Raw genomic sequence first — 25,479 nt, 5'->3', positions numbered from 1 at the left:
GTTACCTTCTAAGTTGGCATCCTGCCCTTTCCCGAGTCTTGTCGGGGATGAGGGCGTGTAGGCACCCTTGGCAGCTGCTGTGCCGTACGCCTGCGTTACTAAGGGGCAGTCGTGAGATGCAGAGTCTACGATTTCACTGGTCGTCTCCATGCTGCCATCGAGCCTAGAGACAGGAAATGAACAGGTCAGGCTTCATGTCTGAGGCCGGGTGTGATGGCTCACTCTCAAAACCCTAGCATCTGGGAGGTTGAGGCAGGAAAATTCCCCTTAGTTTGAGGCCAACCTTGGCTACACAGCAAGCCCTGGTTCAAACAAAACAAGTTGTTCCAGGACAGATGGACACAGGTATAGCATGGCCTAGGGCCTGAGATGCCAGCCAGGGATGGCGTGCCACAGATGCCTGCTCACACCTGACACAACACTGCCACCAACACCAAGACTCTGCCCCTGGGATTTCCCAGTGACTTCAACCCAGGAAGTATGACCAAGCCCCACGCATCCCAATTGCCAAGTGCGAATTGCCCACTCCAATCCTGAGGTGGGGCGGAGGGCTCCTGTGAGGACACCGTACTATAAACCTCAAGCCTCACCCACAGCAGGAGCCTGGGGGCTACCCAACTGTCACCATCACAGCCTCAGGCACCTCTCCTCCCTGGCCCTGAAGGGCAGGTATCCAGTGGCCAAAAAGGTAAAGTAGAAGGGTCTTAGCACCAGAAAAATGAACTTCAATGAGGAGACAATGCTTGCCAATGGCACAGGTCAGCACATCTGCCTGAAGGGGATGACTGCACAGCCCCACCACAGAGCCCACAGTGCCCACAGCCCCCGACCTCCACAGAGCAGCCTCACCTGTGCTGACGCATCAGGGCGCACTCCCCGCCTTCCTGGGGGTCCAGGTTGTACATGTACAAATAGCCATCTGATGCTCCTACCAGCAACCGTGGGATCTTCTGAATTCTAAGGAAAAGCAGCTATGTTTTCATGTTTCAGAAGGAGGACTTTTTTCCTCACCAAAGGCACATGACTAAGCCTACATCTCAGCTGAGCTAGGAAGAAACCCCCCATCCAGGGTGTTAGGTGAAGGCGGTACCTGGGCTCCTCCGAGGGAAGCTGGGAAGGCTAAGGATGGCCTGGGTTAGAACACACTGAGTCCCAAAGAATACGTGATGGGGCAGGGTGGCTGTCAGTTTCTTGGTCACTAAGGTGGGTATTTTCTCTTTCCTGTGTGTGCATATACATGCACTCATCTGTGCATGTCCATGGGGAAGCCAGGGGGCGTGAGATGCCGTGCTGTACCACTCTGGGCTTTATTCCACTTAACCTGGATGCAGGCTGATGGATAACGAGTCCCAGCGACCCACTTGTGTCTGCCTCCCCCAGTGCTGGAAACAGGCACGTGTGGCCACACCTGACCACACGTGGGTGCTGAGGACAGAGCTGTTGCCCACTGAGCACCTCCTAGCCTGAGGGTGGGCCTATCCATAAAGCTTTCGCTCACTTTAGCAGGGCAGTAAAACTCCAGCAACACTGGCAATTTCCTGAGCCAGAGCTGTGCTGTCACTCATCTTACAGACAAGCTTTCCAGTGCTCCAAGGCCGACAATCCCAAGCCCACAAGCAGGACCTGTGTGCTCCTGGGCACTGCCACTAAATAGTGTCACTTTTCCGTTGTCTGACTTAATGTTCTCATCGACACAAACACCCTGTAAAACGCAAAGGTGGCTCTGTGGTGAGGCCCTCGTGCCTGCGGGTCCTCTCGCTCTCGGCAGGGTGTGACGAGCCAGGCCGAGCAGGGCCACACAACACCTCTGCAACCAGGCGGCAAGCACTGTCCCGGGCTCTGATGTGCATGGGGCAGAGGGTGGGGACCCAGGCTCAGCATGTACTCACGTGACTAGTGAGCAGATGTTTTTGTGGCCACAGAACGGCAGGCGGACGGTGGCAAAGGCCCTGCCCTGGCTGAACATTTCTGTCACTTGTGAGGGCAGGTAGCTGGTAGATGCCATGAGCACCTTCCCGAAGTAGCCAGTCCAGGTGGTGGGCTCTTCCGGAGGCCTGGAAGGAAGCCCCACGACACAGGTAAGGCTGGGTTCTCACCTACAGCTACAGGGCCAGTCCTAGACTGAGCCAACCCTCCACGCCTGGCAAACATCAGCCGTGGAAAGCAGAGTGTCCTGTTTTCTCCCCACCCGGTGGCTGTGGCCGTGACAGCAAGCCAGCAGGAGCCTTCTGGAGCAGCAGCAGCTCTCACACCTCAGCACACATGCCACCAGCTTTCCTAAGCTGCTATCACACGCTTCCTTAACATGTGCGCTCCTGACTGCAGAGACCAGGACTACCGTGGGAGCCAGGTCTCTGTCTCACAGTGTGGGTCTTTGGATGGGAAACAGGCTCTTGTCATCAATGCTGGCCCCAGTGGGATGCTCTTGAATGTGTTCAGGGAAAATACAAGAAGTCTCTCTATCAGGAATCTGTCGCAGGAGCAGCACCCAGCTCCTCACTTCCGTGTCAGAGCTGTGATTCTCACGCCTTACTGCCCTGGGGCATCAGAACATCCTCTGAGCACAGATTATGCTGACGGTAGACTTGGTGGTGTCATGCCCACCCTACAGGCAGATGGGGTCTGCACCCAGAAATGGTGCCACACAGTGGCTCTGTGTCATGATCTTCTGGTGACTGTGAGCAGTTTACAGTTTTGTAGATGTTTTTATTTTTAGATTAATTTAAAATTTGTGTGTGCATGTGTGTGCAGGTTGGAGGCCAATGTATCTGAGCTATTTTTCTCCTTCTATCACATGGTTCCCTGCGAAGGCTGTCAGGCTTGGCACCAGTACTCACTGAGCCATCCTATCAACCCTTAAAAGTAGAGACCAACTAGCTCAGTGGTAGCGTTTCCCTGCAACACTCCTGAGACTCTAGGTTTGGTCCTCAGTTCTTCCCATTCCCAACAAACCATGTAAAAAACCTGGTTTTAGCCAGTTGGTGGCGCATGCCTTTAATCCCAGCACTCAGGAGGCAAAGTCAGGCAGATCTCTGAGTAGGAGGCCAGCCTGGTCTACAGAGTGAGTTCCAGGACAGCCAGGGCTACACAGAGAAACCCCGTCTTGAAAGAAAAACAAAAGAAAAAAGAAAAGAAAGAAAGAAAAAAAGAAAGACTTGTTTTTGCAACTTACTTTTCCCTCACGGCCTCGAGTTTGAAGATGTGCACAGTTTCGGTGTTGCTGGATGCGGAGAGGAACATGCCATCCATGCTGAAGGCCAGGGAGCAGATGCTCACACACCTGAGGAACAGGGGGTGTGAGAGGCCCCAGCCCACCCACCACAGAACACACTGGCAACAGCTGTGGGGCGGGCAGGGGTACAGCTTCCCCAGGGACTCGTCTGGCCACAGAAAGACCAATCTTGTCAGAGACACACTAGGCTCTACAGAAGTCTTTCTGTTCTTCTTGGCCACCTCCTCTGGGGAGAGGAACCTGCTTGTGATCAAACGAGGTAAGAGCATCTCTGTTATTTGTCGAGGGTCTTACTGTGTAACCATGGGTGGCCTTAGTGTGTCAGATCACAATATCATTGTGGGATCTTAAGACAGGAATTCAAGCTAGAAAACGAAGGCAGAAACTACTGACAAACATTGTTTCCTGGCGTGCTCTCTTGGTTCACCACTGTCTCAGGGATATGGCCTCTACATCAATCAAATATACACACTCTCTCAGACACAGCAACCAGCCGCTGTGATGGGGCGTGCCCTCAACTGAGGCTCCCTCAGGTGACGGGAGGCTCAGAAATGTTGAGAGCTGATTAGGACACAGAAGCAGTAAGATGAGAAAGTTTAAAAACCCAAACCAATGTGTTAGCCACATCTATCACTTATGTAGCAAACCCCCAAACACTGATGATGGCAACAAGTGGAAAAGGCAGATTAGATGGAACTGTGGTGTCTGGCCCGGCAGGTCAGGCGGCAGCCTGGTAATGTTTTAAGGCAATCCTCCCAGCCCATGTCTCCAAGGTCACTAAACATTCCACAGCTTGAATACTCCACCAAGCTGTGTTAGGCCAAGAGTGTTTCCAATGCCCCATGCCCAATGTTCCCATGCCGATGGAGAGTATACAGCAGGCGGCACATTCTGGACTGCTGTCTAAGTGCCAGATCTACCTCAGGAGGGTTGGGCTGTGGCCAGACGCAGACCCCACACCCATACCTGACTGGGCAGCAGAAGCTGACGGCTTGATTAGAAAGGATGTGGGGTACAATGAGGATACAGAGAGGCTCTGGGCAAGCACTGGACACAGGGACCCGAGAGGAGCACAGAGGATCAAGAGAGGCGTGACACGGGGAAGCCCAGAGGTGCAGTCCCTGAAGGAGAGGTCAAGTATTTGGAGACGGCCCGGCTACACAGCTCAGGCTGGGCGAGACTGGCGTTCCAGTGCGCCCATCACCCCTGGCTCCTGACTTTGGAAACACTGCTCAGACTACAATATGCGCTCTATCTCCCGGGGACATCCCAACAAGAAAAGGGAGGTGACAACAGACAGTGGCAAGTTCCCTAGGGAGGACAGCCAAGCATTCCTAAGTGCTTCTTAGCCTTGGCTGCCATTATACAGTCGAAGGAGGGAGCCAAGGCTACGGGACGCACTGCTGCCTTACCACAGTCACTGCGATGGTCAAGGGCTTGAACCCAGGCAGCGCAGCCCAGGCCTGTCCTACTATGCTCCAGCATCTGCTTGAGCAGCAGTGAGGACTGGGGTGTCAGGACAGAAACAGGATGCTGTGGGCATGCAGGCCACAGAGGGAACTCCAACCTCAAGAACAGCTCAAGATATCTGCTGGGGGAGGGGAGCTGGGCGGGACCTCAGGGGCAGGAAGCAGGTGAGGCTGCTGTCCTGAACCCTGAATGTCCTGGTGCTGAACCTTTTTAGGGCCCCTCTAGTGAGTCAGGCGGCTCTCGGAGCAAGGCTTGTGCTGCCCTTCCAAGACCAGTTCCAGGAGGCGAGCTTGTGCTGGGAGGCACCTTCTAAGCCTCCCCTCGCTTAACCACAGGCAGCAGAAACTGAAATCCAAAAGGAACCTCTGTAGCCAGCCTGGGAACAAATGCCTGTACTTTACCTCTTCACTCCTCTCCGGAACTCAAACAGCTTTTGTCCCTCTGGAATGGAAAACACCCGAATCACAGTCCCCTAAGTCAGAGAGAGGAAAAAGGGGAAGAAAACAGAATTTTAGTTGAGCAAAAAAATAAAAAACTTAAATTGACTTTTAGTCTTCTCTTACATCATTCTACACATGGACAAGCATGCGGCTGCTGGCAGGAGCTCAAGGGGGCTCCAGCCTCCTCTCTGCGCTCCAGTTCTGGGGTGTACGGAGCCCTGAGGCCACAGACCAGTGTTCCAGCCTCTTGCTCACCCCTACAGGCACTGCTTAACGTCAGCCGACTCATCTGGACGCGAGCAGCCTTGAAGCCGACCGTGGGGCACACTGCAGCGACGCACCCTTAGCCACCGCCACAGATCGTCTCTACCGGAATCTCTTAGGTTCATGATCAGACACACAGACTTGGATTTGCCCATGACTTAAACACGCCATTACCGGCAAAAACAGTATGTAAGAGACAACACCAACGTCTCAAAATAGTGATGTTTCAGAATATTACAGCCAGGAGGCAGACGCAGCAGACATTTAAGTTCGAGGCCAGCCTGACCTACAAAGTGAGTTCCAGGACAGGCGGGGCCACACAGGGAAACCCTGTCTCAAAACAAAAAACAACAAATCCTGAAAACAAACAAACAACCCAACAAAACATCAAGAGCAAAACTATATTAAAAGTGATTTTTGTTGTTGTTGTTATTGTTTTTGAGACTGAGACAAGGTCCCACTCTGGCCCTGGCTGGCTGGAACTCACTGTGTGGATCAGACTGGCTCTGGCTTCACAGACCCACATGCGTCTTGATCACAGCTATGCCTGATGTTTTTCTATTTCATGCCACAAACAAGCACTGGCTTTTCTCTCTTTTAGCAACTGTGTGCACATGCATCCACCACAGTGCACAGGTGGAGGCCAGAAGACAGCTGGCAGGGGTCAGTTCTCTCCTCCATGTTTTAGGAATCAAGCTCAGGTCGTACGTCAACCTCTGGCCTCCCCCACGTGTGCACACGCACCTGTACATAGGAGAACATGTACACAAGCACCAACACGCACACCTGCTGATCCATCCCACTGGTCCACACAGTGTGTCAAACAATGGCACACTGTGACAGCCTGTGGCACTAGTGGACGATGGTGGAGCCTAGAGGAAGAGCTAAGGCCTAGAGGAAGTTAGTCCAGTCTTTGGAAGTGTGCCCGCACAGGGAATATGGGGACCCCAGCCCCTCCCCCTCCCCCTCCTGGCTACCATATAAACAGCTTTTCTCAGCCGTGGGACAAGCTCACAGACAGAGCAGATGAGCACTAACTAGCCCGTCTGTCCTCTGCACGTTTCCCTCAGGCATTCTCAAAGGCGGACAGTGAGCAATGGCAGCCACTCACACTGGGCTGTTCTGGCCTCTCTAAACACTGGGAAACATATAACCTGCTTGTTAACTTGGACTGTATGACCAGAATGTGGAGACCAGTGAGCCAGGTGCCACGGCAGACACACCTTCTCAGAAGCGGTGGCAAGCTTGGTCCCACTTGCATCAAAAGCCAGGGCTGCTAAGGGACTGTCATGAGCCGGGATCATGTTTGCAGCTCTCTGAAAGGGGAAAATAGAGAAACATGACTGTCACCCAAGAGCCATCAGGTGGAAATAACTGTTAGCACACCATTACTAAGGCCAACAGGAGTGAACACACCATTACTAAGACCAACAGGAGTGGCGGAGCCTCATGGCAGGCCTGTGGAAACACTGCTCAGCTACAACAAGCAGAGCCGCTGGCCCTGTTTGCTGGGGTCTGCCGACAAGCACACCCTGAAGCTCAGCACGGCGGGAGCACTGGTGAGACACAGGCGGCTCAGCCAGGGCTGCTCTGCCACCTCAGAAGAGCACCAGGAAAGGAAGGCCACGCTGCTGAGCCAGGGAGGCCACCCATGCCTTCCAGCAAAACATCTCACCAAGTTGATGGTGTCGAAGACCTGCACCTCTCCGATGGTCGCACTCCCAGGATATGCCAAGTAGCAGTTGTCATTGTTTATTGACAGGGCACACAAGCCTGTGGAGACACACGACAACTGAACTCAAACTGAGTCTAGAGCATGGATACCTGGCAGGGTTAGCGTGGGGTTAACATTTCTAGACAAAGCAATAGAAAGAGTCAAGTAAACCTCTGCATAACTCTCTCAAGATGTCTGCCCCAGCCACCCAGGGCGATGCTGGTAGCATTCACTGACGATCAATGAGCCCACATGCTCATGAGACAGCTGGAAAGGAGGCTTAGCAGGCCGGCTCCAGCAGGAAGGCCGCTCAGCTTCCACCTGCCACATTTTACACCTGACTGTGTGCGGACCAGAGGAAGCTCCCACCTTCGGCCACCTTTATTACATGTTTATTTAGTGTGCATGCATGTGTGCCAGGGTGTATGCTAGTCAGGACAACCTGAAGGGCTCAATTCTCTGTCCCCACCACATGTGTTCTGGGAGTGGCACTCAGGTCGGGTTCGCAGTAAGTGCCCACTTACTTGGTGAGCCATCTCACTGGTCTATAGTCATCCTTAAAAGGCTGCTCCCAAAAGGACCTTCCTTTTATTTTTGCTGTGTGCGCGCATGCATGCATGGTAAGGTCAGAGGACAAGTTGTAGGAGTCAGTTCTCTCCTGCCTCAACGTGGATACTCAGTGGTAAGGGCTTCTACCTGCTTAGCAGTAGCTTACCTGCAGGGTTTGGGGGTGTCTCTCGAATGGTATGAAGTACCTTCATGTCCCGGATGTTGTGTATATAGAGCGACTCTTCCAGACATACAATGAGCCTCTAGAGACAGCAAGAACAAAGATCACCACACATGATGGGGCCACACATATGGGGCCACGCGTGCCGTGTTCCATCTGAGCTGACTCCTGGCCTAAGCTCTTCTCCACTGCTAGGACAGCATGCAGGCTGCTGTGCAGAGTGCAAGTGTGTGCAGCTGCCTTTCCACTGCCAGTAAGGCTCTGGAGCCATCCACACAGGCTCCCACAACCACACATGCCAAGGGCACTGTGAGTTCTCACAGGTGACTTACCTCAGTGCCACGTTCTTAGGTGAAGATGAGAGAGACCTATGAAGGCAAACTGCTTTAGAAAACTATGGTGAGGGCTGAGATGGCTCAGTGCATAATGGCACTTACTGTGTCAGAGTGAGGGCTGGAGTTCAGACCCTAACACCCACATAATGCAGCATGTGGCTGCGCCATTATAGCAAGATGGAAGGTGGAGACAGGAATTCCCTGGAAGCTCACTGGTAAGCTGGCTGGAGTACACAGTGGCGAACAAGACACCTGCCTCAAATAAGGCAGAAGGCGAGGACTGCCACCTGAGGCTATGTTTTGACCTCTACTCGTGTCAGGCCACAAATGCACCCACACTGACACAAACACACAAAACCCAACAAACATCACACCCCCATTCTCCAGGCCCATTCTCCACCCACTGCAGAGACTGAGGTAGGCAAGTTTGAGGCCCCATCACAAAATAAAAGTAAAAATGGTCTGGAGATGGGGCTTAGCACCAAAGTTCCATGCCTCACGTGTGAGGTCTACACTGAGTACCACAAAAAACCCTACAAACCCCCAAAACCTGCAGTGAAAGAGGCACAGGTCAAATATAACTAAAAGCACAGGGGTTTATATGAGAAGTGTGAAATGTTACTGTGCTCTTTGCACCACTGTGTGCCTAGTTCCCGAGGACGTCAGAAGAGGGCACTGGATCCCCCAGGAGCTAGAGTTAGGGCTGTGTGAGCCACCTGATGTGGGTGCCTTACTCATTTTACAGACAGGACACTGAGGCTCCTGGGTGATGCACTCAGGTTGGTATCTGTGAGGGGCGTGGCACACACTTCGAGTCAGCTGTATAGGAATGTGTGTCTGTTATGTCTTAAACCTGAAAAATGTTCAAGCTAATATGTCCCACAAGTTCCCAGCTGAACGGGATGATGGGGCCAATTCCCAGTCTAGTCAGACAGCCAGGGGGCACATGTCTAGCTAGTTGGAATCCAGCTCTCACAGGAAGGTAGGCTCTCCAGCCTGCTGCTGCACACAGAAAACAATGCTGGAGGCGCTTCTGCACTGGCTACCTGTGTGCAGACTGAGGCCCGGCCTGTCAGGAAACACACTCAAAGGCTCCACACAAAGTTGTGGCCCGGGGGTTTGTTTTGTTGGTTTGGGGGAAATCACACATCAGAGCAACAACTCAAAGAAGAAAAAGAGGGAGCAGATTTTTAAAGTATCATTTATAAAAGGAAAGGCACTGCATAAAAAGCCCATGCTATCCCTAGACCAACATTTGGGCTGACAGTAACCTGAGAGCCAGACTAATGTCCTGAGGACAAGTGGAGTGTGCTGGCAGGGACAAGGCCGGTGTGGCTCGAGGAACTGCCTCAGCAAAGCTGTGAGAATGGAGCTGCTGGACCGCTAAGCAATGTGTACACGAGTCAGGCAGTGGTGTCGCACATCTTAATCCCAGCACTGCAGAGGCAGAGGCAGGTGAACTGGAGGCCAGCCTGGTCTACAGAGCAAGCTCCAGGACAGCCAGGGCTACACAGAGACCCTGTCTCAAAAACCCAAAGAAAGACCTACACAGGGAAGCGGAGATGATGGTGAAGGAATGGGGTGTAACGGTTCAGAGCCGAAAGGCCAACAGTGTGAGACACGGGAGGGACACTGAATGACAGCAGTTCACACTTGGTTTCCTTGGTTGGTGTGCTTAGGTGTGCACCCACACATCTGTGAGGAATGGCGGTTAGGAAGCCAGAGCTGTCACCGTCACGCTCAGGGATCCTCTGCCTTCTCCCCTTGACAGGGTCTCTTCCTGCACCTGGAGCAGGCCAGTGAGCCGCACAGTCCTCCTCCACTGCCCAGCAACGCTAGGCTTAGAGGTACACACAGCCAGGTCAGCTCTTTCTGCAGCTCCTGGGATTCAGACTCAGATCCCTGTACTTACACAGCAAGACCTCTCAGCACCTCCCCAGCCTCGATCTCATACTTTTGATCCCCTTGCTTCCATCTCTCAGAGTGCCCAGAGTACAGGCGTGCACCACCTCAGGCAACTTTACGCCGTGCATAGGATGTGCCAGGACGTAAGAGTATGGCTGGCAAGCCCTCTACCAGCTGAGGTGCGTGCAGCGCAGGGTGCTACTCACCTGCCTGTTGAGCTTCACAGCCAGGATGGTGTTGGAGTAGCTGTAGTTGCAGATCTCAGTTCCTTTCTTGAAGTGGCAAACCTTTAGCTTCCTGGGAGCTTTGAGGCTGACAATGGCCACCAGGCTGCTGGAGAACAATCTCTCCACAATGCAGACATCTTCGGTGTCAGCTAGAACCAGAGAAGAACACATGTATGGATGCGTACACCTCCAAGTCAAGGCATCCAATTTGCCCAGACACAAGTGTATGCATGCCTAACAGGCACATGACACAACACTGTAAGGGGGGTGTGGGCTGACATGTCTGCAAGAGTCACAGACAGCAGCACGACAGAAAAGCATCATATCTGGAACCATGGCTGCTGTCACTATAAATACAGATCACACCCTATGTGCAAACCCAGATGCCAAAGCACAGTCATGAAAGCTCACCTTTAAATGCACTCTGCTGTTGGCCAGGCCTCAAAGCACACACCCTACAGTTACCCCTTGTTGTGTTTTATTCACACACACACACACACACACACACACACACACACACACACAGCGTATGCATATGCCAGGGTAAGAGTGGAGGTAGAAGAAACTGGTGGAAGCCTGTTCTTTCCTCCTACCATGCAGGTCCTGGGTTCCAGCTCGGGTTGTCTGTTGGGTCTGTGGCCAGTGCCTTTATCTGCTTAGCCATCTCACTGATTTGACACTTATTCAAATCGGGTCAAAGAATGGGATGCTGCAAGGGGTGCAGGCTAAGCCCACTCAGCCAGCCCCATGTTGTTGCAGTAATCAGCGAGTTGGGTGCATCAGGACACAACCCCACGTAAGCCAAGGAACGTTTCTAGGCAAGTACATGGTTTCATCATGTTTTCCTGACCGGAAAGGCCAGGCCCAAAATGTACATTAACACACAGAGGCGCAAATGTATATTAATACACTAGACATAAGCCAGAACCAGACATACCTATCTGTTAAAGCAAGAGAATGTGCCATTACCCACAACAGGCAGTAAATCAAGGCATAATCCTAAGCTCTTTACAGTTTACTCATGGGTGCTTTTAGCCAGACACAAATCATACTCGCTTCTTTTCCAGAACAGCAAGCAAGCCTTCATTTCAAAGATCAAAACACAAGTAGCTGCCACCACTGGGGAACAGGCCAGAGAGGTAGGAGCCAAGAGGTGAGTCCCAGGCTGCAGAAGCTTTGCCCAGCAGCATCCTGGCAGCGGTGCCAACTCCTGCCCAGATGTGCCTTGCAATATAAGACACAGGTGACCCTGCTGGCTCTTAGAGGGGTCAGAGACTCGTACATGACAAACAGTTCAAGACACAGGCGGACATGTGGGCAAACAGACTCCAAGACCAGAACGTCAACTACCTGCAGCACAAAGAACCTCCTCAAGGAATCACGAGCACATCTGCCACGAGGAGAAAGCCGGCAGGCAGGAAGGGCACCAACAGCTGAGAGCTGGTCCCCAGGACTGGCCCCACCATTGCGTTGGCTGGTGACCGGGCAGCCTGGATGGGAACCTCCTCCATTACTACCTGCTGCACCTTCAGTTTTTTCCTCACAAAGCCACTTCCTGTGAGCATCTAAAAGCCCAGGGGCATCCCATGCCCTCGTCACTGGTGGCCACTGGTGGTCAGCAGTGCCCGTGGAATAATATCCGAGCTCCCTGCTGGGCTTGCTGACAGGCTGTGCCTGAATCACCACAGCTGTGACCAGCAAACAAGGTCCTCAGGTACTAGCATGATGGTAAAAATGGTAAAGACTGGAGTGGCACTTGCACGCCTTTAATCCTAGCACTTGGGAGGCAGAGGCAGGTGGATCTCTGAGTTTGAGACTATGTCTACACAGCAAGTTCCAGGCCAGCCAGGGCTACACAGAGAAACCCTGTTTCAAAAATCAAAAAGCAAACAAAAAGAGAACTAACTGAGTGCTAGGTTCCCATAGCCCTTGAATGAAAACAGTTTTTAGAAAACAGTCTCCTAGACTGCACTGTATCTGGTTTTGGTGCTATGCAACTCTCCCTGCCTGCTTTCCCTGTAAGGCCAGGGACCATGTAATGGGGATGATTACACACACTTAGACACACACACACACACACACACACACACACAATGATGATGGCCCAGTAGAGCCAGTGTCAGAAAAATCAGATTCAAGGTCTAGACCTTTAGCTCAGGGTAGGGTGAAGACCTGCACACGTGAAAGGCTTTGGGATCCAACCTCCAGACCACAAATAAAAACTATAAGGCCAGTGTGTGGCTCAGGTGGTACCAAGCAAGCACACAGCCCTGGGATGATTTCCAGTGACACAAACTGGGCGAAATATGTAAAACCATATCATTCGGGATGTAGAAAGAGGATCAGCTCATAGTTACCAGGTGTGTGACACATGCTTTTAATGCTAGCATTCAGCAGGCAGAAGCAAGTCAATCTTTTGTGACTTTGAGGCTAGCCTGGCCTACACAGAGTTCCAGGCTAGCCAAGGCCACACAGTGACATTTGGTCTTCTGTAGAGGACCTGAGTTCAGCTGCCAGCACCCACATCAGGTGGCTCCCAAACTGCCTGCAAATCCGTCTCCAGGGGATCTGATGCCCTCCTTCCTCTGACCTCTGTGAGCACGTGCATTACCATGTATGCAAACACATCTTTAATTTAAAATAGTAAATTTAAAAAGAAATGCTTGTAGCAAGCTGTGGTGGCACATGCCTTTATCCCAGCACGTGGAGGGGCGGGGCAGAGGTAGTTGGATCCCAGTGAGTTCGAAACCAAACTGGTCAACAATCGAGGAAAAAAAAAAAAAAAAAAAAAGAAAGAAAGAAAAGAAGAAATGCTTGTTCCAAGGGCATGAGCCCCTGACCCCAGCATCCATCTACAGAGCAGGGCCTGGTGGTGTCCTGGGAGGCAAAGACACGAGGCGGTGCAGCTCACTGGCTAGCTAGTCTGAAGGACTGTTAAGACAGAGATTTGTCAAGCTGGTGGCTCTATGAACCCCTCCCTCCCAACACACAAAAACACACACACCTTCCCAATACACACATACACATTTTAAAAGGAAACCTGGCTGTAGGGGCACTGGAAGAGGATCTCTGTGAATTTTAGGGCATACTGGTATACTCAGTAAGTTCAAGCCAGCCAGGACTGGCTGCCTATGCAGAACCTGTCTCCAGTATCCTCAAAGAGGCAGGAAGGACTGGATTACAGCTTTGGTCTAAAGCTGGGCACACTGGAGGAAACCACAGTCTACAGAAAACTGATTGTGTTTGTATATATGTAGCTATGTTTGCATTCATGTGGGTACAGGGACAGGTTCATGGCAGGCATGGGGAGATCAGGGGGCAACTTCAAGTTCTGGTCATCCCAAATCCTCTCTGTTTGAGTTTCCATCTCTTCAGCTTGGGGATTACAGATCCTTTCCCTGCATCCTGGGGATCAGAATGCAGGTCTTCAGGCTTGGAAGGCAAATATTTTACCAGTGACGTAGTCATTTCCATAATGTAAAATTGATCTGTTACATAAATTTTCCATAAGCCCACTGGTCCTCTAATTTGAACCAGGGGTGAGACAGTCTTAATACCTTTCACATGCAGCTGTGTGTCAGCTTTCACAGATTCTGAACTGAGGAGCTGCCCCATGCTAAGGTTTAACTACAGCCCCTGAGGATTTTACAGCCATTGCTTGACAGACAGAATAGTGTGTGTGTGTGTGGGGGGGGTATCTTCTGCACACATGCATAGTGAGGAAGGTGACTGAACGGGAAAGGACTTGCAGGATCTCCCTGTGCTGAAGCAGAGGCGCTGGAGCTGTTGGAGGGCAATGCTTCCAGGAGCAGACCTGTTCCAGGCACAGGAGCCCGTGTGCTCACCCAACCTGGCCCTTCAGCAGACACAGGCCCACAGGACATGGACTGTGCTGTTTAATAATGTCAGGAGCAGTAACATCCAGCAAGCCTGAGTTTAAACTGTTGGGAACCCCACCCCCTTCTTACTGAGCAGGAGGAAAAATCCCAGGCAGGTCAAGAGGCTAGTAGGCAGCAGGTTATCTTGGGGAGGACCTGAGCACTCTCGCTGTGAGCATGGGTCATTACTGGCTTTGAGCATGGGTCATTACTGGCTTTGAGGGCGGGGCAGAGGTGGGAGGTTTCCTAAGTGCAAGCGCAGCACAGAGCCAGCAGCAGGCACTGGGAAGGCCAAGGACAGCACAGGCAGGAAGGAGTTCAGACCCAGTCAACTGTAGCCAATGCTACAGAGGCCAAAAACCAGAACTAGTTTTTGGCTAGTTATATATATAAAATAACTAGTGCTCAGGCTGGGAGTGGTGGCTCACAGCTAGTTGGTACTTTGGAGGCTGAGGAAGCAAGTTTGAAGCCAGTTTCAACTACACAGTGAAACTGTATTTTAAAAAACAAAAGCAATGCTGGGCTTGGTGGCACACGCCTGTAAGGCCAGCACTCAGGGAGGCAGAGGCAGGCAGATCTCTGTGAGTTCAAGGCCAGCCTGGTTTACAAAGTGACTCCCCCCAAACAACAACCCCTTGCCCCACCCCAAACCACGATCAGAAACCTAGGGACAGGCAGCAGGTAGTGGTGTGGTGATGTGCACTCTTAGCACAGGCAGAAGCAAGCAGACCTCTGAATTACAGGCCAGCCAAGGTGGGGGAAAAAGGACGTTTAGTAATAGAAGAATTATCTTTGCTGAAAATCTCTTTTGGCTGGGCACGCCAGTGCACATCTTCAATCCCAACACTTGGGCGGCAGAGGCAGGCAGATCTCTGAGTTGGCCAGCCTGATCTCCAGGACAGCTAAGGCTACATAAGGCCCTGTCTCAAAAAAGCCAAAAACAAAAGAATAAAGAAAAATTTGTTGCAGGATATTTGATCACACTGTGAACTCTGAAACTGATCACTGGAAAAAACCTGTTTCTAGTTGTGGTGTGGCTCAGCACTAGCACACACAATCCAAGAGCTTTCTGTAAACTGGATTAAATAAAGTCAACCATAGGTCGAGGCACAGAGCAAGCAACCAGTTGACAGGGAGTAAACATAAAAAACAAAACAGAAAACGGAGAGAGGAAGCTCAGAGAAAGGAGAGCCAGACACACAGGAAGTAGAAAGGAGGGACATTCAGTTTGAACGGTTTTTATTTTTAAGACAGCAAGGAGAAGGTTTTTGTTTTTTTTTTGTTTTTTTTTTTTTTTTCTTCTCTCTTCCTTCTGGGACATGGGCTGAGTAGGAAGTCAGCTGGGTGCTTTCTCTGCTTCTCTGAGCTAGCAGGCTTTCAACCCAGCACCTGGCTGCTGGGTCTTCACTGGTAAAGTGGAACCTGGGAGCTGGTTTAAAAACGAGAAGAATCTCTAGCCCTATCTTTAGTGACAAAATCCTAACCTGCCCTTGGAGGCTGGGAACAGGGCAGCACTGCCCCTGCCCACTGCCCACTCCTGCAGCAGATGCAGAGGGGAAGCACCTGGATGCAGGTCTGTCAGATCACACTCGTCTCCCGCAGAGGGAACCATCCCTGGTAGTCCACCTAAAGCCTCGCCTAAGACGCAAGCTCCCAGCAACCCCCCACGGTGGAGTGCGGCCGAAGAGCAACTTCCTAAGTTGCTGCCGCACACCCTGCCCAGGACTTTCACTAATCTGCTAAGCAAACAGCAAAAGCCAAGCGAGAAACACAGACCTTGGCCCTGTATGGGCGAGAATTGCCTCCTTCGAGCCACCATGTGTGCTGCTATGTGGCTAAGGGCAGGGCTTATCTGCCAGGCTTAGCTATTGACCTGCCTTCCCAACGCCAGGAAGTTAGCCAACAGCTTTATTCACCAGTGGCCAAGGCAAGGTTCCTCGGAAAGCTGACTCCTGCATCTACTCCACGAAGGGAATAGGCATCCATGCTGCTGCTTGTATATACAGCCATGTGTAGAATGGCACTCTTCACAACAGCCAAGAAATCTGTGCAAACAACTCATGTATGCACGGATGAGTGGAGGAACAGGACAGCTGGACAGAACAGCAACATTTAGCAATAACACAAAGAAATAATACATGGGAGGCAGGGACAAGCTGTAAAAACATTCCACATGAACAAAGCCAGTCACACGGGCAACTGCATATATCTGCTAAGCCCAGACAGCAGATCTGCAGGTGCAGAAAGGAGATGAGTGGCTGGGCTGGGCTGGGCAGTGGGAGGGAATGGGGAGTGACTGCTAATAGCCCTGGCTTTAAGAGATGATAAGAGATGATAAAACAATTGAAAAGTCCACTACGGTAGGCTGCTCAACTTAGCAAATGTACTACCTATCACTCAACTGGATACTAAACAGATTTATAGGAAATAAAGGTATTTAACTATATCCTGAAAGGCTGGACTTTTTGTTTGTTTTCCTTTTTTAAAAATCACACTAAACCCATCTCAGGTGGCCTAGTGCAGACACATGAACTTTGTCTGATATATTAAGATCTGATGCAAGAAGTTCCTGATGCAAGCCGTCAGGAACTCTGAGTACAAGTCATGTCACCTGGGGAATGTGGGCCATGGGGATGAGACAGAAACTAAGCATACGCAGACTGTCCAGGGACTGCAGTCCTTCAACCAGGTGACGGGCAATGGCGGCAGGGGTGGGGATAGCTCCCACGGCACTGGAGACATCTGACAGCTGATGAGTTTTCTGGGGCCATTTTTATCTGATTTTTACCTGATTCCCACAGGGGCTAGGAACCAGAAAAAGGACTAAGCCCTCTGCCAATGACAGGGGAACCTCCTCCCCTGTCTCTGACTGTCCAGGAAAACTGTCTGAGTGCATGCCTGTGAGCTGAGCAGACCAAGCAAAAAGTTGTTGATAGGTGTCTTTCCTGTTGGTCTCCCCCTGAACCTGGCACGCACAGCAGCTAGCTGGCCAGCTAGCTCCCAGGATCCACCTGGCTGGCCCTTCCCCAGCACCAGGGTACAGATACGGCCACCATACCTGCCTTTACGTGGTTGCTGGGGCTGGTGTGGCAAGTGCTCCACCTGAGGCCTCTCTGCAGCCCACTGCTCACACTCGTGAGCCTCACACTCAGTACAGCCCCTTTCCACTCCATCGTGGACTGCTTCGCCATTTGAAAAGCAATAGCGAACAAACTGGTGATGGAAAGACACACGCTAACAGGGCTGTGTCCCTACTTCAGGTGGTACACCAGCGATAAGGTACACCCAGGCTGATGCAGAGAAAACTTTGAACACAAATGTTGGTGGCTTCAAGTAGCGATGGCCCAGTTTCCAGGTGGCCTTGGGTACAATGCTGCCCACTTTCTTGAGGTTGGCTGTCTAAAAGTCTACCTTGGGAAAGGAGTCACTTAAGTAAATGCTATTTTGCTCTGGCAACAATGATGCTCCTCAAACGAGAAGAACAAAGACATCATCAAATAACATGGAGCACATTTCCACACAGGCCTGTCCATGCCCGGGCTCTCCCAGTGATGCCTGTCAAGAGCTGATCCTCCACTACAGCACACTGAGGCAGAAGTGACTCCATTACTGTATAATCTCACAAAATGAATACTCTGACAGGTGCACGGCCTGTCAAACGGGAAAGTGTCAGTTCTCAGGCCTGAGGATGCAGCACCCATAAGGTGCTGTGTCCAGAGAAGGCTCCCACAACCCCTGAGCTTCCAGACACTGCTGAGCTACAGATAGGCTCTCTTTGTCAACTTTCAGAAGTACATGTTTTCTGAGGAGCACTGTCCCCACTCACTCTACACGGCATCTGGAGAAGCTCTGACATTTTACAAAGATCTTTTATGTATCTTACTTAATCATGGACACTGCTGTTGTGGTGCCATTTAAGAAGAGAGCCACATGTATGTGCATTGTGAACTTTCCAAAAATGAGACATGTGCCCACAGACAATGAATGAGAACACAGGCCAGAAACAACAGGCAGAAGACCCAAGTTTTTATAGCTTTGCTCAAGTTTCAAATCATCTGGGAAGGTGGCTCAGTGGAGAGAATACTTCCTATCATGCAGGAAGCCCTGGGTTCCATCCCAGATCTTCATCAGAACAAGAGTGATGGCTCTTGCCTTTAGTCCCAACACAAGATAGAGACAGAGGATTAGAAGTTCAAGGTCATCTCAACAATGTAGGCCAGCCTGGTCTACATCAAGACCCTGTACCCGACAGGTAAGGGGACTGAGAAAGACTGACTATTCCAACACTAACACGGCAGCTCATATCTGTCTGCAACTCCAGTTCCAGAGGATCCCCAACTCCCTCACACATGCAGACAAAACCAATGCACATAAAATAAAAATAAAAATAAATGACTGAAAGGGCAGCAGCATTGTTAGCTAAGCTTTGTTGTCTGCTTTTAAGAAAGCAGCAGTGGTTGGTCCTGTTTCCCAGAACCTGCCTTGGTCGTTCTTTGATAAAACAACAGGGGCTGATAGCAAAGACTTGACCTTAGGATGGACTGCGGAGTCCCGAGTGCTGACCTAAAGCTGGAGTCATGAAGAACCTCTTCACTACTTGCAGAAGACGCTACACAACCTCAACACTCACTCAGAGATGAGCTGGTTTTCCCAGGAGCCAGCCACTCCTGCGAGAGAGGAGTGCCCAGGACTTCGGGGACACAGACACTGACAGCGTCTGCGCAGGGCACTTCCTCAAATGGAGGCGGACGGTGCTGAGCAGGCGAAGGCGCTTGCTGCACAAGCCTGAGACCCGGCCCCAGCCTTACAGACCACAGAAGGGTGGAAGGACCTGCCATACCTGCCCCGGCACACACACCTGATCATGTGCACTGTGCACACGCAATCAGACACAGTGAAAAGCGTAACTGGAATGCTCTTTGTCTGCTGAAGCATCTTTTTAAAAATGTATTGTTTGTTTTTTAAGACAGAGTTTCTCTGTGTAGCCCTGGCTGTCCTGGACTCACTTTGTAGATCAGGATAGCTTCGAACTCACAGAGACCCGCCTGCCTCTCCCTCCTAAGTGCTGGGATTACACAGACATGCACCTCCTGCCTGGCTTCAGCATCTGTTTTTGTTTTTGTTTTTTTTTAAGATTTATTTATTATGTATATAATATTGTGTCTGCATGTACACCAGCACGCCAGGAAAGGATACTAGATCTTATTGTAAATGGTTTTGAGCCACTATGTGGTTGCTGGGAATTGAACTCAGGACCTCTGTAACACTAGCCAGTGCTCTTAACCTCTGTTTTTAAAAATCAAAGTTCACAATGGGAGGTGGTGGTGCAAGCCTTTAATCCCAGCACTCAGGAGGCAGAAGTGGAGGGATCTTCGAGTTCGAGGACAGCCTGCTCTACAGGACAAGTTCCAGAACTACACAGAGAAAAATCCTGTCTCACACCAAAACTAAAACAAACAAAAAGAATCAAAGTTCACTAAGGGAAGACAGGTGTTGTTAAGCTGACTTCCCACACAGAATGCTACCAAGACCTCACACTCTGTTCCCACAAAAGCCAGGGAGGGAGTTCAGGCAAATGCGGACCGGGTTCTGGCACTCCCCCGCACCCACACACTGAGCCTCCCAATAAAGGCAGAACCATGACTGCCACACAGCCGCCTGGGACACTGCAACAGCACAGCAAGGCGCTCCACTCACAGAGACCTGACCACAAGTTTAGTCACTGGGAAAAGCCAAGGGAGCCTTTTCCTGAGGTGGGCCATCCTTCTGCGGGAGGAGTCCTGTTTCAGCTGTCAGGAGTGCTGGCCCACAGCTGCCATCAGTAACCACCGAGTGATGTCTGCTTTAATACCCAGCTCCCACGTCAGTGAGGCTAGAGGACACCGAGGGGCCAGGAAGGAGTAATGTCCAGGAGAGGCAGCAGGACACAGGGGTCAGGGCCAGGGAGGGAGTTTAAGCTTGATGGCCGCTCTCTCCCAGTGGGTAACCACCAAGGTAACACCAAAGCGTCTGTCGTCCACACTCTACCCTGGAATCAAGAGCCCCTGCAAGACCACCTGGAGCAGGGAGGGGTCTTCTACCCTCATGCTCACAATCCCCAAATGCAAGCTTCAGTGTCTTCCTCTGGGTACCTGTTATCGTCTGTTCACCAGAGTCCCCAGCCTCACGCCTGACAGTCACTCCTGCACACCTCTATCTGGAAGCTGAACTCAACCAGCACCCGTCACTCCTCTTCAACAAGCAGAATGGTCTGCAAGACTTCAGTTCAGGGGCATCCTTGACTACAGAGCACAAGGCCACCCTGGGCTGAGACTGACCTTAAAAAAAGAAGGGTGGGCAAAACCACCAGGGTAGCTGGGGGTGGTGGCGCACACCTGTGATCCCAGCACTCTGGGAGGCAGAGGCAGGCGGATCTCTGTGAGTTGAGGCCAGCCTGGTCTATAGAGTGAATCCAGGACAGCCAGGGCTACACAGAGAAACCCTGTCTCGAAAAACAAACAAACAAACAAACAAACAAACAAACAAACAGATAAACAAAACCCCAAAAACACCAGGGTAAGGAACAGACACCAAAAAGAGGCTTGACACTGAGCTGCACTGAGTCCTTGGAGAACAGGACTGTGGACTGAGGCTAGACTATCTCAAAGACCAGAAGCAAAGCCAGGTTTAGTGGACACATCTTTAATCCAGGCCCTAGCAGGCAGATCTCTGAGCTTGATCTATACAGTTTTATAGCCAAAGCTACAAACTGTTTCAAAACCAACCAACCAACCAACCCAAAGACAAAAACCAAAAGCTGTTCAACACCACCAACCCCAAGGAAACACAAATTAAAGTCATGAGACAGAATGGCACATATCTGAGAGGAAAGGTGCCTGGCGCTGTCAAGTGTGCAGAACACCTCATCTTATTTATGAAGGAGGCACAGCCACCCAGGAAATACGTCCACAGGCAGGAAGTCTGTTTTGTCTGTTTTGTTGCTGCAGATGGAACCTAGTCTGGACTTTCTCTCTAGCTAAGCCTGAGCCAGAACAACGTGCTGCCCTCGTCCCAGGATCAGGAGCGAGCCACAGTTTCCTTACCCTATACATGCAATTGGCCCAGCTGGCCTCTCAGACACCCACCTCCAAGAAGTGAAAACTCACATCCACACCAACCCACCTGGGGATGCGCACTGCAGCCTTATTTGTAGAAGTCCAGAGCTAGACTGCCTGTTTCTCCATGGCTCACAGTTAAGCTGTGAACTACTGCTCATCAACAAAAGACAGAAGCGTCAGCACACCTGGATAACTGCTCGGTGAACTGGGCTGACTGAAAAGCCACTCACCAGGCTGCGAGGATTTGTCTCACAAGTGTGAGGACCTAAGTTTGAGTCCCCAGAACCCATGCAAAAGTACTGACTGCCTTGGTTCCATTCCCAGTACTCACACGAAGGCTCAGAACCATGTGTAACTTCAGTCCCAGGGGACCCTGCTCTCACAGGAGAAATAAAAACTGTTACAAGACTGTGCCCACACCCAGCCTTCAGGTCTGAGCTGGGATCAGTGCTCCCACCCTCTTGCCTATGTGCAAAATGCTGAAGGCAGACTGAACTGAAGCAGTCATGCCCTTGACCCCCTAAAGTGACCTAAATAAATGTGTTCTTCCTCATTAGCTGGGGTTCAGGAAGCTCACTGTAGTGACCACAGAAACAACCTGACTAATACCACTTCCAACATGCCCAGACTCAGGAAGCTGTGGTAGGAAGACACAAACACTGGAGGGCAGATCACAAACACTGGAGGGCAGATCGAGGCTGCCAGGGTGGGGGGAAGTAGGGAGGGAAGGCTGTGAACCTGAAGGCTTTTTATTTATGTGTTAGTGACTATTACTTTGCTGTTCTTCAGACAGCATCTCACTCTGTACCAGGGAGACAGAGAACACCCAAGTACTGGGATTACAGATGAGGCACTGTGCCTGACTTCAACCTCAGGATCTTTCTAGAACAGCGGTTCTTAACCTGGGGGTTGCAACCCTTTTTGGAGTCAAACAACCTGAATAATGCCATCAGAGGGATGAGTGGTGGAATGATAGGTTACATATGGTAAGATACCAGGTCCTGAAAACCCAAAAACACAACCCTAAACGTACACTTATTATAGGGAAACACCCAGAGATCTAGAAGGACACCCCGAAGCTAGTCCTTAGCTGCAACTTCCTGGGGCGGCTAGGGAGGCTGTGTGGACTGGAAGTGCCCAGTGTTGGAGTAGAAGACTGAATTCTGATTCCAGCCGTCAGGCCTACTTTGTTTAACAAGGGGAAAATAAAGCAAGCACTTACTGCATTCATAGATCTGTTCCAGCTTATCCACAGAAGAAAGGGAGAAAAACTTATACCCGGACTTACTACCAACAGCTAGGGACCTGCAAAAAAGCCAAATTTAGAAGTAAGAGCTGATGCACACAGACAGCGATCATGCATAAACAGGGCCCACCTTACCCACAAGTTACCAGGCTTTTTACCAGAGACCATCAGCATGTTCCGAGCCATCTTGTGGGTCTGTATCAGGGGTTTCCCAGAGGATGCTAAAGGCCAGAATTCTGTAAATCATACAGCAGTCACCATAGTTAACAAGGTGTTGGGACCCGAACCACCCAGCAGGTTAGGTGACAGTTCATGTGCATGTGTACATGAATGTTAGCAAGTATATGCCGTGCACACAAGTGGAGGTCAAGGGACAAGCTCAGGTGCTGGTCCTCCCTTTCACCTTGTCTGAGACAGGTGTCTCATCACAGCTGCATGTGGCCGGCAAGCTTCCGGGATTTCTCCGGTGACCTCCCTCCCAACCTGAGGAGGACGGGTTACAGGTGTACAGCACCATTCCTGGCTCGACATGTGTTCTTGGGGTCTGACCTCTCCTTTACACTTGTATGGGCTGTGCTTTTTACCTTCTGAGTCATGTTCCCAGCCCAGTGGTCACTCATTTCATGTATATGTGTATGAAGGTACTCAGTTGTAGACCTTAAATATATTCAAGTTTGTTGGTAACCCCTCAATAAAGCCTGGGAAAAGATTAAAATAAAAGTAGTAAAAACAAATGAATGGAACTCATAAAACTTTAGGTTTGAGCCCTAAACGAAGAGTAATCAGCGGTCAATCAGTGACTGAGAATATGCTGGCTGTTATGGCATCTGAGTGCCTACAAGTTCCGTGAGCTGTACAGCTGGTCACTCTGCATTCTACTCTGAACAACGATCCTTACTGCCTGGGCTTGGTATCCATCCTCATTTCAGGACTGCTGTTCACTGCCTTAACCACTGTGCTGTGGCCGAAGTGGAGTAGGAAGGACATATACCAAGGACCTATTTAGACCCTGAACTGTTTGTGTTGCCTTAGTCCATCAGTTCTCAACCTGTGGATCTCTACCCATTTGGGGCTTGCATACCAGATATTTACATTACAATTTATAACAGAGCAACAAAAACAATCTTATGGCTGGAGGGACCATAACATGAGGAACTGTATTAAAGGGTCCTAGCATTAGGAAGGCTGAGAACCACTGCCCTAGATGGTGACATAAGGGTTTCTTTTGATGGTTTATGTGTGAGAGGCTGTGTTCACTAACTCCCAGCTCTGGCTAAAAAGCTTGGAGCACAGAGGCTTGCTGATACCAAGGAGCAGAAGGGATTCCTGATCAGAAAATTCCATCTACAGAACGCAACAGTCCAAAGAAGCAAAAGTAAGCAGTAGGCAGCTTTTCCCAGCACAAAGGATGATCAGAGAGGAGGAAGCAAGGAGACACAGAAGGTTCAGACATCAGGGTTGGTTTTGGTTTTAAAGTCTGGGAGAATAAGAAAAACCTACCAGATTTGAATTTGTAACCCAGGATGACACCTGAGGCTACGGTACCAATCAGCTCATCACTTGACACTTCTGACCCTCCCAAAGAGAGGTGGAATACACTCCTAGACAAGGGATGGTAGCACACACCTGTAGTTGCAGCATCTGGGAGGTAGGGACTGGGGGACCAGAAGTTCCAAGGTCCTCTGTGGCTACATACCAAGTTCAAAGGCAGCCTAGGCTACATGAGGCCCTGATTTAAATTACCAAAAGCCAAAAAAGACGGAAAGCCACACACTTGCGGAACAGAGGCTCTGTGAACGCTGGAAAAGCAACCCGTATAAACTCATCTTAAGACTGTGGCGGAGCACAGACTTTCTCCCCCAGCTGGTAGGATTTATCTTTCCAGGAGTCCCCACACTGAGCTCTTTCAACCAAGTAATCAGGTGTGTAGATCTGGACACAATGTAATACAGATGGCTGCAGTAGCACATGCTTTCAGTCCAAGCACTCAGGAGTCCACCAGGTCTACATGGCAGGTGCGGGGGCCAGCCAGGTCTCAGTTTAAAGAAAAAAGTTAATAAAAGAGGCAACAAACAACTTTTCAGAAGTTAAAAATAAAATCCCAGCAGCTAAGAACTTTGGGGAAATTGGTGTTCAAGAAAGTATTTTCCAGACAAGTAACGTTGGAAGCCAACTTTAGTCTTTCTTACCTCAACCATTTCTGAATTTAAAACACAAACCACCCTGGCTCCTGGGAGGTGGATGAAGGAGTATCAGAAGTTCAAGGCAAGCCTGGGCTACACAGTGAAGTCCCTCAAGAAAAAACAAAACACCAGAATAGCAAGAAGGAAAGAGAAAAATCATTCTGAGGTTGTGCATTTTCCTGTATGGGCTTACAGATCTCTTTCTGTGTGTAACAGTGTGGGCATCTGCTGCATGTGTGAGGGTGTCTGCAGGCGGAGTTAACGGGCAGCTGTGAGCAGTGGGTGCCAGGAACTGAGCTCAGGTCCTCTGGAAAATAACACGCCTCTTAGCTACCGGGACACCTTCCTGTGTTCTTAAAACACATTCTTTTTATTTGAAACAGACTCTCATTAAGTAGATGAGGCTGGCCTGGGACTTTTAATCCTCCTGCCTCAGTCTTCCGGGGTGCTGAGATACACATGAACCAGTATGCCTGCTTTAGCAAATTCTTTTGGGCTCAGGGTTTTGTGTCTTCCATATCAGCTGGACAGAACATGTGACCAATGTGTGTGTGTGTGTGTGTATGTATACATACATATATATATAATATATATATATATATGTCCTCTGCAAAAACATTAAGTGTTTTAATTGCTTGAGCTATCTCTCTAGACCCCTGACTGTAATAGTTCACAAAAACATTTTCTGGAGCTGTCAGCACATGTGAGGCTCTGGGTCCAATCTCCAAAGCCGGGTGGTGGCACAGGCTTTAAATCCC

The 25,479-nt window shown here is 50.5% G+C and overlaps 1 protein-coding gene across 2 annotated transcripts in view; it reads right to left on the bottom strand.

Moving 5' to 3' along the window:
* The window catches only part of Wipi2 (WD repeat domain, phosphoinositide interacting 2), a 33,874-nt gene that overhangs the window by 3,188 nt on the left and 5,207 nt on the right, over positions 1-25,479 (bottom strand). The window contains exons 2-12 of one of the 2 annotated variants that reach the window (XM_021627472.2): positions 22,697-22,774; positions 22,515-22,597; positions 10,297-10,466; positions 7,836-7,932; positions 7,082-7,179; positions 6,630-6,722; positions 5,104-5,174; positions 3,173-3,280; positions 1,890-2,054; positions 850-957; positions 6-163 (exon numbers count right to left, since the gene is read on the bottom strand). In XM_021627472.2, coding sequence (XP_021483147.1) covers positions 6-163; positions 850-957; positions 1,890-2,054; positions 3,173-3,280; positions 5,104-5,174; positions 6,630-6,722; positions 7,082-7,179; positions 7,836-7,932; positions 10,297-10,466; positions 22,515-22,597; positions 22,697-22,774 — 1,229 coding nt within the window. The remainder of the gene's footprint in view (positions 1-5; positions 164-849; positions 958-1,889; positions 2,055-3,172; positions 3,281-5,103; positions 5,175-6,629; positions 6,723-7,081; positions 7,180-7,835; positions 7,933-10,296; positions 10,467-22,514; positions 22,598-22,696; positions 22,775-25,479) is intronic. The other variant, XM_021627473.2, reaches the window with a different exon arrangement.

The sequence above is a fragment of the Meriones unguiculatus genome, chromosome 15, assembly GCF_030254825.1.
Source record: "Meriones unguiculatus strain TT.TT164.6M chromosome 15, Bangor_MerUng_6.1, whole genome shotgun sequence".
NCBI classification, from domain to species: domain Eukaryota; kingdom Metazoa; phylum Chordata; class Mammalia; order Rodentia; family Muridae; genus Meriones; species Meriones unguiculatus.
The sequence above is the reverse complement of the archived record's forward strand: the minus strand, read 5'-3'. Positions and strand labels throughout refer to the sequence as shown.